Source organism: Rattus rattus, chromosome 2 (assembly GCF_011064425.1).
Source record: "Rattus rattus isolate New Zealand chromosome 2, Rrattus_CSIRO_v1, whole genome shotgun sequence".
Lineage (NCBI taxonomy): Eukaryota > Metazoa > Chordata > Mammalia > Rodentia > Muridae > Rattus > Rattus rattus.
In genome coordinates this window covers 195,594,988-195,611,615 of record NC_046155.1, presented here as the reverse complement: position 1 = coordinate 195,611,615, position 16,628 = coordinate 195,594,988, and the positions used below count along the sequence as shown (strand labels likewise).

Sequence of the window (16,628 nt, the reverse complement as noted above, 5' to 3'; positions counted from 1 at the left end):
ACTACCTGGGCTAAATGTGCTGTAACTTGTATTGATGCTTATGTTCTCATTTATTCATTAGTTATTTACTTTTAAATATATGCAATTTAACTTAAAACAAATATTTTTTATGTGTATGAGTGTTTTACCTACCTGTATATATGTGTACCAAGTGTGTACTGGTTCCCCTAGAAATGGAGTTACGAATTGGTTGTGATTGACCATTTGTTCTGGGAACTGAACCCATGTCCTCTGCAAGAGTAGCAAGTGCTCTTCTCTTAACCACTGAGCCATCCTCCAACTCTTAATATTCTCCTTTAGACTAAATGTTTGCCTTTTGGCATATATTTTTGTTAAATTTGTTTTCTCTTGCAAAGTTATGTCCTTATGATTTTTACCCCCAAATGTTACAAATCATTCTCACTAGTCATTTTAAGCTGTATACTTAGAGAGCAACTCTGTGTCTATGTTAAATATGGGTTAAATTATTGTCTCTCAACAATTGTTTCCCTCATTCATTTTGTTGGAACCACCAGTGCATTAAGCAGTGCTACATCTTATTTTATAGACCTTTTAGCTTTTTTCCCCAGGGGACACAAGGTAGATAAAAGCTGAAATTAACAGTCTTGCATCCTATTTTAGTTATGGTTATTATTGCTCTGATGAAACCCCTTGACCAAAGCAACTTGGGGAGGAGAGGGTTTATTTGGCTTTGCTTCCACATCACTGTCCATCACTGAAGTAAGTCAGGACAGGAACTCCGGCAGAGCAGAAACCTGGAGGCAGGAGCTGATGCAGAGGCCATGGAGCGATGCTGCTGACTGGCTTGCTCCCCATGGGTGCTTTGCCTGCTTTCTTAAAGAACCCAGGACTACCAGCCCATGGACGGCACCATGCACTGGGCTCCCCCATCAATCACTAATTAAGAAAATGCCTTACAGGCTTGTCTATAGCTTGGACTTATTGAGGCATTTTCTTAATTAGAGCTCTTTCCTCTCAGGTGACTTTTTTTAGCTTGTGTCAAGTTGACACAAAACTTTCTAGCATACAAACTTATTAGAGTCTCAGTGTCTCATCATCCTTCTTTGTACTCTTGTTTCTGGCAGGTCTGTTTAAGACTTATGCCTAAGAAACTTACATTTTACTGACTTATACTTGGTATTAACATTTAGCAAGGTTGCAGTGTATTATGGAAGGTGAAGGGATCAAAATAAGATTACTGTGTTTTTAAACTGGGTTTTCTTGAATAGAAATAACCTGTTGTTGTTTCCTCCCCTCTTTTAACAAAGATCATTTTAGTTGAGTGTAGTGGACAATCTTTAATGGGAGCATTTAGTAGAGGCAGTTGGATCTCTGTGGATCCAACGCCAGCACCATAGTGTGTTTCAGGACAGCCAGGGATATTTAGAGACCATGTCTCACAAACCAATAATAAAAGTAAAAGATAAGAAAACAAAAATTGCTCTGCCCCTTTTCTCTCTCTGACCCCTTTCCCTCTCCACATGTTGTGGCTGGCCTCCTCTCTCTGCCTCTGTGCCCTCTCTTTCTCTGCCTCTGCTCCCTTCTCAACTCCCCTTCCCATCCCCTAAATAAACTATTCTATACTACCTAAATGAATAAATATTTTAATTTATAGTTTTTGATTTATTTTTTATTTGTATGAGTGTTTTGCTTGCATGTATGTAAGTGTGTGAACCAGTGTGGCTTATATTCATGGTGGGCAGCAGGAGCTGCAGCCATAGCCTGTGTCAGCTGTCATATGTGTGCTAGAAGTCAAACCCTGGTCCTTTGGAAGAGCAGTATATGCTCTTAATTAAGCACTGAGCCATCTTTCCACCTCTTTCCCTTTTTAAAAAGGTGTTTGTTTTCTCCATAAAACACTTGTTAAACGTTTTGGGATTAAGTAGTTTAGATAAAGATAAAACTTGAAGGAAGTCAAACTGTACAGTGCAGCGATAGTGACTAAACATTTCCACCAGTGTAAATCTTTTTAAAGGGTCTAATGTCAAAGCCAGCACTTGAGTGTAACTGTGGGAATATTGTGTAGGGAATGTTGCTGGAATGCAGGGTGTCACTGAATTAGGGGAGGGGCCTGAGATGTGCATTTCCTCCATTTCCTGGTTGGTGACTTAGCTCCTCATTGAAAAGTCAGTCTGTATAATCAGGTTTCATGGGGAAAAAACACTTACAGATAAATGGGTTTTGATGGATGAGATTGGGGTGGAAGTATGTTTGATCAAATAAGATAGGTATTTCAGGATGTCGGGAAGACCTTAATAAGACTGTTTTGCAGTCCATGTGAAGAAGGTACCCTGGAGAGAAAGTGAAGTGCTTTGTCTGTATCCCTGTTTACAGACTGAGCTATGAATTTCTGTAATGGTTCAATAAACTTTTTTTTTTTTTTTTGGTTCCTTTTTTCGGAGCTGGGGACCGAACCCAGGGCCTTGCGCTTCCTAGGCAAGTGCTCTACCACTGAGCTAAATCCCCAACCCTTCAATAAACTTTTAATCTTAAAGTATTAATCTTAGAGTGATAACTCATGTTATTAGGTCAGTGAACATGTCCTAACACAGATTGCCTGTAACTTTCAATTATTTTGGGTGGCAACATATTATATAAAATAAGCAAACCTAATCTAAAAATCCAAAATCATATTGCTCCAAAATTCTAAAAATACTTGCTTAACTTTATAGAGAATGTTGGACAGGTAGAATTAGCCTTTTGAGATAGTCCTAAAAGTAGTTTCTTCCTTTTGTTTTATTTTCTGCATCGACTTCTGTAGATTGTTCCATAGGTTAAGCATTCACACACTGACAAGAATCTGATTCCTTTTGGACTTCCAAATAAGGTAGCTGAGAACACTCATGTTCTAGTTGTGGGATAAATGCAGGTATTCCTTTTTGGGGGGGAGGGGGACATAATATTTCTGTTATGGAAATTGCCTAAGTATTCTCCAGATTGACTGTACCATTTCATGTTACATTACACACTGTAAACAAATAATCCAAGTTCAGTACAAGTGTGTAATCTATGGTCCTATGTGTTAGATGTTAAAATCTTATAGATAGAATGATGGATGATGGTGACAAATGAAAAGTTAGCATTAAAGCTGACTTCTTATAGGACAACTGCTTAGAATAAATCCTGGGGCCCCCAGCTTTGATGTGATGAGTGCGGCCAACACACCATGTTCTCATAATTCTCTGCTCTTTGTAAGTTGCACACTTACATATTTATTTGTTTGTCTGTGTGCGCATATGTGTGTGTCCATGTGTCCTAGCATAGGTGTCGAGGAGAACAACTTACCGAGTCAGTCCTACTGGGTGGGGCCTGGAGATGATGACCATACTTGGTGGCAGGTGCATTTACTGGCTGAACCATCTTGCCATCCTGTCTACTTTCTGTAAGACTGAAGCAAAAAACTATAGACACTAAGGAATTAAAAGTTTTAGCAGTACTTTGAGTCAGCTTTTAATATTCACCCTGTGTTTGTATTATAAAAAATCTACTTACATTAGTTATGGATGAGAAAATTAATTTTGAATTGGAAACTCCATGATTTGCTGACTTTTCTATTATCTCTACCTAACCATTCTGTTATTTACCCGTTTAAAATGCACTAGAGAAGCCTATTTAGCTCCATTCCTGGAATTTTTATGACTAGTCAAGTTCCTTTTTGTCCATGTGAAGCTTACCATTTTATATTTGTCTTTTATACTCAGGGCTGAATGCTGTCACTCAGTATTGTTTGTTTTAATGTAGTCTGGATACTCTGTTTTAACCAGAGGCAGTCAGTGCTGCTGTGGCTACTGTTAGCTACCCATTAGGCCTGTGATCTTTCTCGGTTCTGATAATATTCTGTCAACTGTTACTGTTGGCTTTTATTAACCTTTAAATTTCCTACTGTTATGCTGGTAATAGAAGAGATTCCCTTGTCATTTTCATGAAGCAGACACAGGAAATATAAAAATTATGACATACTCTTGCCTTAATGTTTTCCTCCAGAAACCTTAATCCTATGCAAGTACCTGCTTTTATTTTTTTAATTATTTGTGCATGTGTCTGTGCTTCTGTAGGCTACATTTGCACAGTTGTGTTTAGAGTCCAGAGGCACTGGATCTCTAGAGCTGCACTTACATATTTATTTAATGTGGCTACAGGGACCAGGACTGTTCCCTGTGGTAGCAGAGTGGGCTCTTAACTGGTGAGCCACATCTTCAGCCTCCAAGTGTGTGTTTTAATAAGCTAAAGCACTTGGTCATCCTTTGCTACAGTTATTTCTCCACCCGTTGCCGTTCTCAGAAAGAATGGCAGTCTTTTTTGAGGGACACTTGTTATAGTCACTTTTGTTCTCCCTGTAGATGTGTACATTTTTATGTATCTTAGTGAAGACTGACTTTGATTGTGTACTTAGTCTTCATCCTTGGGCGGGTGCACAAACATAGGGGCATTTAGATAATTTGAAAGGAAGTCCTTCCAGAGGCTCCCTGTCCATGTGTAATGTTTACTAAAATTTCTTTGCCCTGGGATATCTTTGGTAAGTTATAAACGCCACACTATTCCAGTTTATATTTCATGTACACTTCCCTGTCTAGTTATGATGAGATGCGTTTGCCTAATGCTTTACTTTTTATTATGAAGTACATACATATATGTACATGTACAGAAAGTGGTCATAGACACATGGCCTTATAAGGACAAGACTTGTGTAATTGCTACTCATTTTTTTGCAGTCAAACTAAAGCTGGCTGCCTCTTTCTAGTCTCTTGTATTTGTCCGCCCAGGTAAGCACAGTCAGGCTTTGCTTTTTTCTTGTTTGCTGCTAAAATAAGCATGACTTTTGTTTTTAATTATTTACAGAATATTAGTTTCTATAACCCAACCCACAAGGATAATACTTCCAAAATTAACAGCACAGCTAAAGTTGCCCAAAATTCAAATTTTACACCACTAAACTTCGGCAGTTCATAGACCAGCTTTTCAGATATACAGAAGAAGAATTCCCCACATGGTGCCGCCCTAACTGTACCCTGGGATAGCCACCAGCAGCATCACTCAGTTATGTGCAGGTACAACCACTTGTATTTTCCCTGGTCTCCTTTTGTTTTCCTTAATGGTGACTTTTAATATGTGAAGGCAACAGCTCATGTCTGAGTGGAATTATTGAGTGAAGTGTGTTTACATGTTGCATAAAATGGTGCCCCGCTTGCCTAAAGAAATCTTTTTTAGACAACCCTGACTGATAATAGTGACAGATGGCAACTTGGGCATGATTCAAACCTAACAAGTACAGTTAGAGTTGTAGTCACTTGGTCTTTCCCTCCCTCCCCCACCTTCCTCAGAAGAGGGCATCAGATCCCACTCCAGATGGGTGTGAGCCACCATGTGGTTGCTGGGAACTGAACTCAGGACCTCTGGAAGAGCAGTCAGTGCTCTTAATTGCTGAGCCATCTCTCCAGCCCTTTACCTTTTTCTTAATAAGATTGTTTTTCTGCAACATGAGAGATTGAAAAGTTATTGGAATATTTTTGAAGATGGTGTGTCTAACATGGTAATAATATTAATTGTTCAGTGGTGAGACATGATGGTGCATCTCTGTAATCCCAGCTACTCAAGAGATGAGGCTCATGATTGTGAGTTTCCAACTCTCTCCACACTATACCGAGACTGCAGCTTAAAAGCAGACAAACCACATCATTGACAACAAAGTAATTCGGATTTAAAATGTTGGGGAGGCGTAGGAAATTTTATTTTCAGTCTGATAGAATTTTTGAAGTTTTTGTGTTAAGTATCTGTGATTTATGTACCTCGAGTTAAATTATTTAAAACAAGAAATTAAAATATTTTGCTTTTCCATGCATGCTAAGGTGGCATAAAGTAGTGTGAGAAACTGCCCTGCAGTCTGTTCATGTAAAGAGTGGCTCTCAGTGGTGGAGGAAGTGTTTGTCTTGGTGCAGTGCTGCTTGGCTCTAGGGCCGCTGCCCTTCCAAAGCCTCAGTCTGCATTGCTCCATGGAGGCAGCTGTTTGGGGTGGGCACTGATGCACTGAGAATTTGTCATCAGAGCCCAAGGAAAATATACTTTAAAGACCACATTGATGACTTGTTTTCTTTATTATTCAGTGCTAACTTGACTCATTAGCAACTCGTGAGTCCTAACTCATAAGTTAATTCTTTCTGTAAAATGCATTGTATGTGAGATTATTATTTATGTCAACATATGGTCAATAAATCATTATTTAATGTGTAGCAGTGGTCATATTTTCTTTTTAATCAAGTGGATTTTATTCTCATTAAGTTAAAATTATTTTTCTTTTGAAATGTGTTGAATGGATAGGTAGGTGTGTATGTATGTAAGGAAGATAGTTTGGGACAGATACATGAACTAAAGCGACGTGTGGGTGGGTGGGGGTATGAGGAGAAACTTCTGGCCTTCAAAAAGAGCAAACTTTAAACAGGCGTTGTTCTGATTGGTCAGTTTCTTCAGATAATAAATGTTCAATCAGCACCTTTACCATCACCTTTGAGGGACTACCACAAACTCTTAGTAGCAAACAAAAAACCCCAAACATCTAGAAACAATTCCTGTGCATTAGTGTTTAAATCTCTCTTGATAAAGACCAGTAAGGAAATTTGAAGAAACACATTAAGTATCGACTAGACTTTTTGCAGGGTTAAATTAAAAATTGGGTTGGCTGTAAATAGCATTAAATGGTGGCCTAAGGATTACTTTTTTCACTGATATGTAAAACTTTTAAAATGTGTTTTAAAAGTTGTACTTTAAAACGAGAAACTGTAGTACAGCCAATTTAAGCTTATCCCCAGCTATCTCGCAGATAAGTGAGACTCAGACTATGGTTATTTTATTGGGCTTTGGCAATTACTGGGGGCTAACCCTAATCAGCTTTTCTAACTTCTAGCCCGGCTACCTCCCCAGCAGTGTACCCAAGATACTTGCAGTTTCTCCTGGCCATGTGCTCACGGTTCCTCTCCCCTCATGGCGGCTTCTTCCGTGCTCCTCTCATTCTTCTTCCTTTTCCTCCGGGTCTCTTCTCACTCCTCTCTCTTCTCCACCCCGAACCTGGAAACTCAAAACCCACCCACCTCTAATCTCTCCAGTAATTGGCTGTAGCCAATTTTATTTAACCAATAGTTTTAAATCAAGGAACAAGATTTGTACAACAAAAGCTTGTAAACGTGAGAATTCACTCCTAGGCCTAGACCTTCCTGTATAGAATTTAGCATTACAATACATAGCCGCAGACCAAACCCCAACAAGAAACTTTTAAAAAAGAAAAGCTGTATTTATAGATCTGGACAGGGCTAGTGCATGATTCTAAATATGTTGAGTCCCAAGTAGTGTTTTGTGTTAGTTTGTTCAGTGATTTCAAGAAAATTAATTTGAGTGTAATATTGGACCTAATTATACCTAGAAGTACATCCTTCTTTGTGGTTGTAAATTTTAGCTAACATGTTTTAAAGCAAGTTCTCTTGGGGCTGGAGAGATGGCTCTGGTTGGTAGCAGTTGTTTTTGCAGGCCCTGGGCTCTGTTTCCAGCACTGCATGTCAGCTCACAGCCACCTGCAGCTCCATTTCCAGGGGATCAGTACCCACTCCTCTCTTTTGCAGGCTCCTGCTGTGCATGTGCTGCACATCCATACACGCAGACAGAATACTCATGTGTATGGAGTAAATAAAAAGACATCCAAGTTTTCTTAGGTTTCTTGTTCTAGAATAGAAATCTTGATTCCAACTATGCAAGCTAGGAAACACTGTGCTAAGAATCTTTAGTTTACAAAATACTTCAAAGATAAGTAAGTTAAAAAGATACTGACCCAGTGGGCTAACATTTGAGCGCTTTGGTGTTTGCCAGCTTTCCCAGAGTTTTATGGCGGTAGTTTCATGTCTCCTTTATAGATGAGGTATTTGAGACAATCATAAACGTTCGGCTGGTTATATTTAGCATGTTATAATGGTTGTTTTATTTGTTCTTTTATTGCTACAGAAGTGTGAGCAGTGGAGTCTAATCCCCGCCTGCAAAGCGTTTTCTAACCCTTTCTTGATTTTTTTCTTCTATTCTAGTTTCTTAAATTCTTTAAGTGATTTTTCAAAATAATGTCTATCAGGTTGTTTTTAGTCATTGAGGTCAGTTATACAGTGCTGGTTTGGAACTTGGGTGAGCAACAGTTGACCTGAATGCATTGAGTGGTGAAAGTAGATTCTGTTCAGAGTAGATGCTATTTCAAATCGAATGGTTAAGAACTAGGCAGAGTCTGCATATTAATTACAGCCTGAGCAGTGTTTTTGCTTAAGTGGGGTTTATAATGTCTTTTCTTTCAAGGATTTTACCTTTCTATTCCTTCCCTCTCACTCTTCTCTCATCAGTGCAAACCAGAATACAAGGTACCCGGACTGTATGTTATTGACTCCATTGTGCGACAATCCCGGCATCAGTTTGGTCAAGAAAAGGATGTGTTTGCACCCAGATTTAGTAATAACATCATTAGCACTTTCCAGAATTTATATCGGTGCCCGGGGGATGACAAGGTATGTTATTATTTTATTAAAGGAGCTATGGTAGGTACCCTCTTCTTAGATAGAATCTTTAGATCACCTTATTATATGACCTCCTGTTGACATTTACTCTTAGCTAATCTGACCTTTAATATTTAATTATTGTAACAGCCACACTCATTTTACTCGTAGAACTTTTAGAGAGTAGAAAAATGTAATTGCTTCTGCTACTTTTTAATTTATTGAAGCAGCTTTTGTAAAAAATTTGCTACCAAAGTATTTTGAAATTGTATTAGACATTGAGTCCTGCACACAGCCACTTTAGGATTGTGGTTATATTTCAGTTTTGTGGGAAATGGATCTGCCAAGCAGTTCATAGAGAAGTACACATCAGACTTCTTTTGTTGCATTTTCTAACTGCTGAAGACTAACACTGAGATTTTAGTATGTGTAAATGGTCTATATTTGGAAGGTAAAGGATCTAGAGCTAAGATTCAAAGGAGATGGTTCCCTTCATAGCTCCTCTGGTTACTTCAGGTGATACTGATTTGGAAGTGATATGGTGTCCTTTTTCTGTTTTTAATAAAAGCTACGAAATGGTTAAGAGAGGGTAAATGGTTGGTGATGGCTGTTGAGAATTACTTCTCTATTAGAGCAGGCAGTCGTGAAGCTTACAGATGTCTGTATCCCCAGTTCCGAGGGATTCACCACTGTCTTTCATTCTCTCTCTTCTGTTCTTTTTCTTTCTCTCTTATACACACACATACAATACTATAAAAAAGAGAGAATGGGTGAGGGTTGTTATAAGGAAGAATCATAAATCTAAGGCTTATAACAAGACTAGTTTTTTTTTTTTTTTTTTTTTTTTTTTTTTTTCGAGCTGGGGACCGAACCCAGGGCCTTGCGCTTGCTAGGCAAGTGCTCTACCACTGAGCTAAATCCCCAACCCGACTAGTTTTATTTTTAATCACTGTCATGTCTTGAATTTTAAAAGTCAGTATTATAGGGATAAATTTATTGTAGCATATTCTTCGTAAATATTCTTGGATATATTTCCTGGCAGTTCCTGTATTTTGTTCTAATTATTTTGGTATTACGGTAAGCCTAGCTAGTAGTCCTAAAAAATGTTTTAGATGTTCAGTCACCCACCTTAATGATTTCTTTTTTTTTTTCTTTTTTTCTTTTTTTTTGGAGCTGGGGACCGAACCCAGGGCCTTGCGCTTGCTAGGCAAGTGCTCTACCACTGAGCTAAATCCCCAACTCCAATGATTTCTAATAATGGAATCCTGTGTAAAATAATTCATTAATTTGAAATAGCACTTATTTAGAAGTCATACTGATTTTCTTGAATTTTTGACAGTTACAGGATACAAATCCATTTTGATCTTGTGGGTTTCATGACTAACACCTCTCAGGATAATCTTTATGGATGAGGCATTTTACAGACCGTATGAGGAAAGATGAGCTGAGTCTGTAATCTCAGTATTAAAGGAGGGATGTGTGTTTAGATATACAGGATGATGTTGCTGGGGTTTTTTCTTTAAAGAACTTAGTGAGTATCAGACGTAGAGAAAGGTTATGTGCCAAAAGAGTGACCAGTACTCTGAGTACTGGCTCTGTGCAGAGGCAAGAGTTGAATCAGAGGGCTTGAACCATTTGTTGTATAATTTTTCTTATGCATCATTTGAAGTACAAAAATTCACACAACTGCATGTTACTTAAAGTGAACCAAATCTTTATTTTACATATTTAACTATTATTTTCTCTCGCGACTTGGACAGCAGCAGCTTCTTTTTTTTTCTTAAAAAGTAACACCACCTTAGAATAGTAGTAATTGATAGTTCTTTGGCATAGAACTTTGTATTAAATAGTTGTGATTCATTAGTTCTGTGTGGTCATTAAGGGATTGGGGAGACTTTTATTCTTAATTTCGGTTCAGGTGGTCTTTACTCTGATTTAAGTCTATAGTCTGAGTAAACTAGTATTTCAAGAAGTGGGAATAATTGATGTTTATTTAAAATAATAATAAAAATAACATGGTGAAGCATTTTAGAATATCTTTCTTTGTTGGGCATATAGGCCTACAGACCTGAAGCTTCTGGAATCTGTGAACCCTTCCATCAAACAAAAAGACACTTAGTAGGAATCTCTTTGCTCACTAACTCTCAGCATTCCTGATTGTGACATACAGATCTCTATAATCAACTCAGTCTTTTCAAGTTACATTATCTTGAGTAAGACATATACAAGAATTGAGTCAATAGAATTTGAGAACTAAGAAGGGATTTCATATGAACACTGTGGGAGAACGATGAGGGTTTCAAGTGAGTTGAAGTAGTTTTTTGACTGATGACAGCCTGTAGCTTTGTCCCAGGGTGCTTGCGCCTAAGACATGCAAATGCTAGCAGCAAGCAGTTTGTTACAGTCACAGCTAAAGAAAAGGATAAAATCTGTTGTAGTTCATTTTGTAAATGAAGAAATGTTGGTAAAATTTATTGACATAGTTGGCCTAGGACCAGAGAGAATGAGAAGTGTCAGGCACATCTGTCATGAATTGTATAGGAGATGCTTATATATTACATGACTACATGAACCTCACGAAAAATGGGACTCAGGCCTAAGTACTTAAGAAACCCAGAACAGGTAAAGCACACTATGATGTACCTGTAGGACTGAGTCGAAGTTCTTTGACTGTAGTGAATTGGACACACAGTTGCACTCAAAGGGCTTGTCAGAAAAAGACTCATGGTGGAGAACATGCAGATTTGATTTATTTATTTTTGCAAAATGGTAGAAGACGCAGATTATTCTAAGTCACAAAATAATGTAGAATATATAAATGTATCATACAAAACATAGTTCTTGCCCTAAGGGCCAATTGAGTAATGCTTGTGGGGCGTTGCCTTTACCTTCAGGGAGAGGGTCGGTAGGAACAGTGACAAAGAGGAGAAGAGGGGCTTCGCGCTGTGCCTAGGAAGTGGTGGATGGCTTTGGGTGTAAAGTACATTTATGGCAAGGTTCTTAGACAGGACTTGAGTTTGGTAAATTGTCCTTTTTCTTTTTGTCAGGGAAACATGCTGAACACAGGTACTGAGCTACATTTCTTAAGTAGAGAAATAGTCTTCCTAAAATTATTAAATAGCTTATAAAATGAAATTTGTTTAAGAGTCACATTAGATGAGGACCTTGTCCTGAAGTTGCTTGTAGTTCAGAAGTTAAGCATTCTGTGAGCCAGGGTTAACGTGCACCTTTATGTGTGTGTACACATGGTATTGACATAGTCTCTGCCCCTGCCTCAGAGGTCTTAGGGCAGGGCAGAGATGATGGCCAAGAAGTAACGTGCTTGTGTTCAGGCCCCCCACTTCATTTGATCCTGGAACCCATGGAAAGGCGGGAACTAAAACGGGTAGTTTAGGTAGGGAACTACCTGATACCTGTGTTATCAATCCCATGTGACTTGGCATATATAGAAGATGGAGCCTACCTGTCACCTGCTTAGCTAAATGTAGCCTTCATTTATCGTGTGTAGCTATCAGAAGTATCTACCCTATTGCCTAAAGTTGGGGACTACAGAATGGTTAAAAACAATTTCAGGTTGGAATTTGCCTCTGAAGTATTTTAGTCTCTCTTTGTATGGCCAAATAACCTGAACGAAATGAGTGTGCTAAGGTTTTGAAAGCAGAAAAAGTTGAAAACAGTTTTAGAGATGTAATTTGCCATGGAAATATTTTAATGTTCTTAATATCCTATTTCAGATAATCTGTGAAATGAGTTGTACTAATATTTTGAAAGCAAAACATTTAGTGTCATTTTCTTTGTTCTAGAGTAAAATAGTGAGAGTATTAAACTTATGGCAGAAGAATAATGTTTTTAAGAGTGAGATTATCCAGCCTCTCCTGGATATGGCGGCAGGAATTCCTCCCCCAGTTGTCACCCCGGTTTTGGCCAGCACCACTGCAGCCATGAGCAACACTCCAGGTACGTGTTTGTTGTACAGACCTGTTGGAGACCCAGTCTCTCTGCTCACCCACTGTTCACATGCACAGTGCTACAAGGTGACAGCAGAGGGGTTTGTCCAGCGTGAGACTTGACGGCTGAGTGTGGTGGCAAGTGCCCTTAGTCCTTACACTGGGCGGGCAGGCAGGCAGGCGGGCAGGCAGGCAGGCGGGCAGGCAGGCGGGGCGGGCAGGCGGGCAGGCGGGGGGGCGGGCGGGCGGGCAGGTAGGTGTGTCTCCTTATGTTTATCAAATAAAATACTGTGCTTTTGCAGTTAATCTAAAATTTAGAAAACATTTTTAAAAGATTGATTTTATTTCTTTTTTTTAATCACCAGAAACGTTTTGGAAAATGTATATATATAACCATCCATTTTGTTTTGTTTAGCACTATCAGGAATTGAACTCGGGGCTTTGCCTGTGCTGGGCAAGCCCTCTTCCACTGAGCCACAGCCCCAGCTCTCAGTGAAAGGTTTCCTGATTTAGGTTGTCTGTAACTCCTTAAACCTATATATGTAACTTAATTTGTTTACAGGAAATTTGGGGAATGTAATTTTTAAGAACCCAAAAATGGCTTAGTAAAGCCAAGATTGCTTTAATGTAATTATCTAAAAATTTTTATCATTTGGAACATTTTATATATTTTTAGTTTTTACTGACTGAACCCAGCATTCACTAACTTTTTGTATGTAGTTCTTGTTCACCTGTCTACAAATTTACATATGTATAAACAAGAGTTTTGAACAAAAATGGTTTTATCTTATAGAATCTCACAGATTTTACCAGGAAAGATTGTATTTTTGTTATTTCTCCCTGTTAAAGAATTTTCTATAGTAAACCTTTGCTGACAGGTTTCATCGAAGTGGTAGCTTAGTTTAAGACAAGTGTGGACAAATCCCATGGGGCTTGGAGTGGAGAGTTTCCTTTCTGTCTGTAGAAGGCTGTTAGTGGTTTTCAAGATGGAGTCAATAAAGTGAAAGTGTACTATCTGCTCATGTTTTATATATTAACTGAATAAATCTTGGAACCTTTTTAAGTATCGTTTGCTTGCTTCCTTCTTTGGTGCATGTGATGTCTTTTCTAAAAGGAACACCTGTGACACCTGTTACTCCAGCCAATGTGGTTCAAGGCCTACCTGATCCATGGGTATCGCAGATAACAAACACAGACACACTGGCAGCTGTTGCTCAGATCCTACAAAGTCCTCAAGGTCAACAGGTGAGTCCCTACGTTGTGTCAAGGTTCCTGATGTGTGATTCCATAGTGTACCCTTCATGTTGTGTTGTCCTTTCCTGTTAACATGGGAGTACTGTGCTTGGAAGAAACACTTACATGGTGTTTACTCAGTATTCCTTCGTGGACATTATCTTGTCATAAATGTTCTCTCGTAAGGTTTTCTATATGAGAGTACTGAGGTAGCACATAGCATATGCCAACCATTATTAGGTGGCATTACTATCCCACTGATAAAACAGGGTGCTTCCTGTGGTCACTGTAGCAGGAACCAGTAGAATAAAGTCACTTTAGAGAAGTTACTGCTGGGGTGCTTTGAACAGGGCCCTTGGGAAATGGCAATGTCAGAGGACTGGTTCAGCTGTCTAAAGGAGGACAGCCTGTTTCCCCTCTTTTCTCTCATGTTGCTTCCTCCATTCTAAGAGTTGTGTGTCTTATTGTTGACCTGAGTGGTAAGGTCATGCTCATAATGTTTTTTCTACTATAATAAATATCCAATATTATAGTAATATAATAGACACTGTTCCAGTGGTATTACAATATATGATCTAATATTGCAATGTTTTGATAATTGCATGACTCTGATTTGTTTCCTCTTACTGCTATTTTAAGATGGATTGTTTACTACTCTCTTGAATGGTGCTTGTGCCTTCTAATGCTAACTGTTAATAGTAGCTCGCCGTTTTCACTTTCCTGGTCTTTGCTGACAGTTACTAATTGTAAACATTGCACTGAATAGATTGTTTTATTAACAAGGCAATTGTTTATGAAGCAATAATACATATTCAAGGCATATATGTAATTTGTGATATTTAGATTAGGGTAAATGGCATATTTACTCTCTCAGTCATTTACTCTTTTTGTTGTTGTTGTTGTAAACAGTAAAATCCTCTTTACCGGATATGTTAAAATGATTGTTCTCGGGGTTGGGGATTTAGCTCAGTGGTAGAGAGCTTGCCTAGCAAGCACAAGGCCCTGGGTTCGGTCCCCAGCTCCGAAAAAAAGAAAAAAAAAAAAAAAGATTGTTCTCAACTCTACTTGTCCTCCTGTGCTCTACGAGGTGTGGCTCCTGGGCGTTGAGTAAACCCAGGTAGTCAGACTTTACCCACAGAGATACCTCACCAGCTCTCTTAAGTGCTGTCTTAGTCAGGGTTTCTATTCTTGCACAAACATCATGACCAAGGAGCAAGCTGGGGAGGAAAGGGTTTATTCAGCTTACACTGCCACATTGCTGTTCATCACCAAAGGAAGTCAGGACAGGAACTCAAGCAGGTCAGGAAGCAGGAGCTGATGCAGAGGCCATGGAGGGATGTTGCTTACTGGCTTGCTTCCTCTGGCTTGCTCAACTTGCCTTCTTATAGGACCCAGGACCACCAGTCCAGGGATGGCTCCACCCACAATGGACTGGGTCCTCCCCCCTTGATCACTAGTTGAGAAGATGCCTTACAACTGGGTCTCATGGAGACATTTCCTCACTGAGGCGCCTTTCTCTGTGATAACTTCAGCTTGTGACAAGTTGACACACAAAACCCAGCCAGCACAGGTGCCTTTGTTCTGTTGTATTTTCGAAGATTTTACTTTATTTATGCTTATATCTGGAGGCCAGAAACGAGCTATGGGTTGTCTGGAGCTGGGGTTCCAGGTGATTGGGACCTGCCTGACATGAGTGCTGCGAGTCAAACCTGAGTCGTCTGCAAGTGTGGCAAGTGCTGCCACTGAGCCATGTCTTCAGCTCCATGCTTTGTTTTGTTTGTTAAAGATGGGTGAAGAGCAGGTATAGGTGTTGCTGTAATTGTAGTCTGTTCTATTCAGAACAGGAAGTTACAGAGTCTGTTCCAGAGCCTCAGACTATGTCCTGTTGAACAGGTTTCTCTCCTGTTTTCAGGGTTCTCATGGGCTCTCAGTCAGTAGTTGTGATTGATAGGAAAGCTGCTATCCTTGTGGGATTAGCTGAAGAAGGATGAGAAGCTTAGTGGAAGCATCAGACTGGTGAGGAATTGTGTTCTGTAGTTACAGTGTGACTATTTCTTGACCTTCCAGAAGTAAGCCAGCCTTTCCAGGGGCTTAGGTGCTGCCTGCTTCATCTGCTCTCCTGCTGCAGTAAACACTGACCGAAGACATTTAGGAGGAGAGGGTTTCTTTCAGCCTACACGTCTGAGACAGTCCATCACTAAAGGAAGCCAAGGCTTCCTGGAGCTAGCAGAGACTACAGAGTTCCCAGGTTCACATTCTCACTACCTTTCTTATACATCCCAGGTCCCCTTGCCTAGGGAAGGTACCACCCTCAGTGATCTGCTAAGACAGTGTCACAGGCTAGTCTGATTGAGGGAGTTGTTATGTTGAGGTTCTCTCTCCCCAGGTGACACTAGGTTTGTGTCAAGTTGACATCTAAAGTTTCCTGTGACTTTCCATCCCTTGTTAACTTTGACATAACAACATTTTAAACCATAAATTTTCTTTTGTTGGTTTCCTAAATCTTACATTAAGTCATAATATAAAATATACTACAGCATTACAAATTCCAGTCTTTAAAATAAAAATTTCAACACTTCGAGGCCAGTATTTCTTAAAAAATCCACAGGCCTCTTCATTATGGGCCCCGGCAAATTCTGAAATGCATAGTATACTTTCTTATTCCCAGAAGGAAGAACCAGGCAGTGAAATCGAGCTGAAACTAATACCCAACAATGTAAAAAACAAGCTCAGTATCTGACTCACGAACTGGGCTGGCTCCAAAGGGTCAAGCAGTAACATTTCTCTGACTCTGCCACTTACTACACATACATAGCTTGTCTCGTAGGCTAAGGGCAGCTCTACCTCATACCTGCCATTGTCCTGGGGGACTTAACCACAGCCCTGGCATCTCTAGTATGCTAGGGTCACCACTTCAACTCAAGCTGCACCTTTG

General features: G+C 39.5%; 1 protein-coding gene across 5 annotated transcripts in view; it reads left to right on the top strand.

Annotated features, from left to right (window-relative positions):
* Scaf8 (SR-related CTD associated factor 8) overlaps positions 1 to 16,628 on the top strand; it is a 128,832-nt gene that overhangs the window by 28,571 nt on the left and 83,633 nt on the right. For all 5 annotated transcript variants that reach the window (XM_032894760.1, XM_032894765.1, XM_032894762.1 and 2 more), the window contains 3 exons: positions 8,364 to 8,525; positions 12,317 to 12,470; positions 13,575 to 13,705. In XM_032894760.1, coding sequence (XP_032750651.1) covers positions 8,364 to 8,525; positions 12,317 to 12,470; positions 13,575 to 13,705 — 447 coding nt within the window. The remainder of the gene's footprint in view (positions 1 to 8,363; positions 8,526 to 12,316; positions 12,471 to 13,574; positions 13,706 to 16,628) is intronic.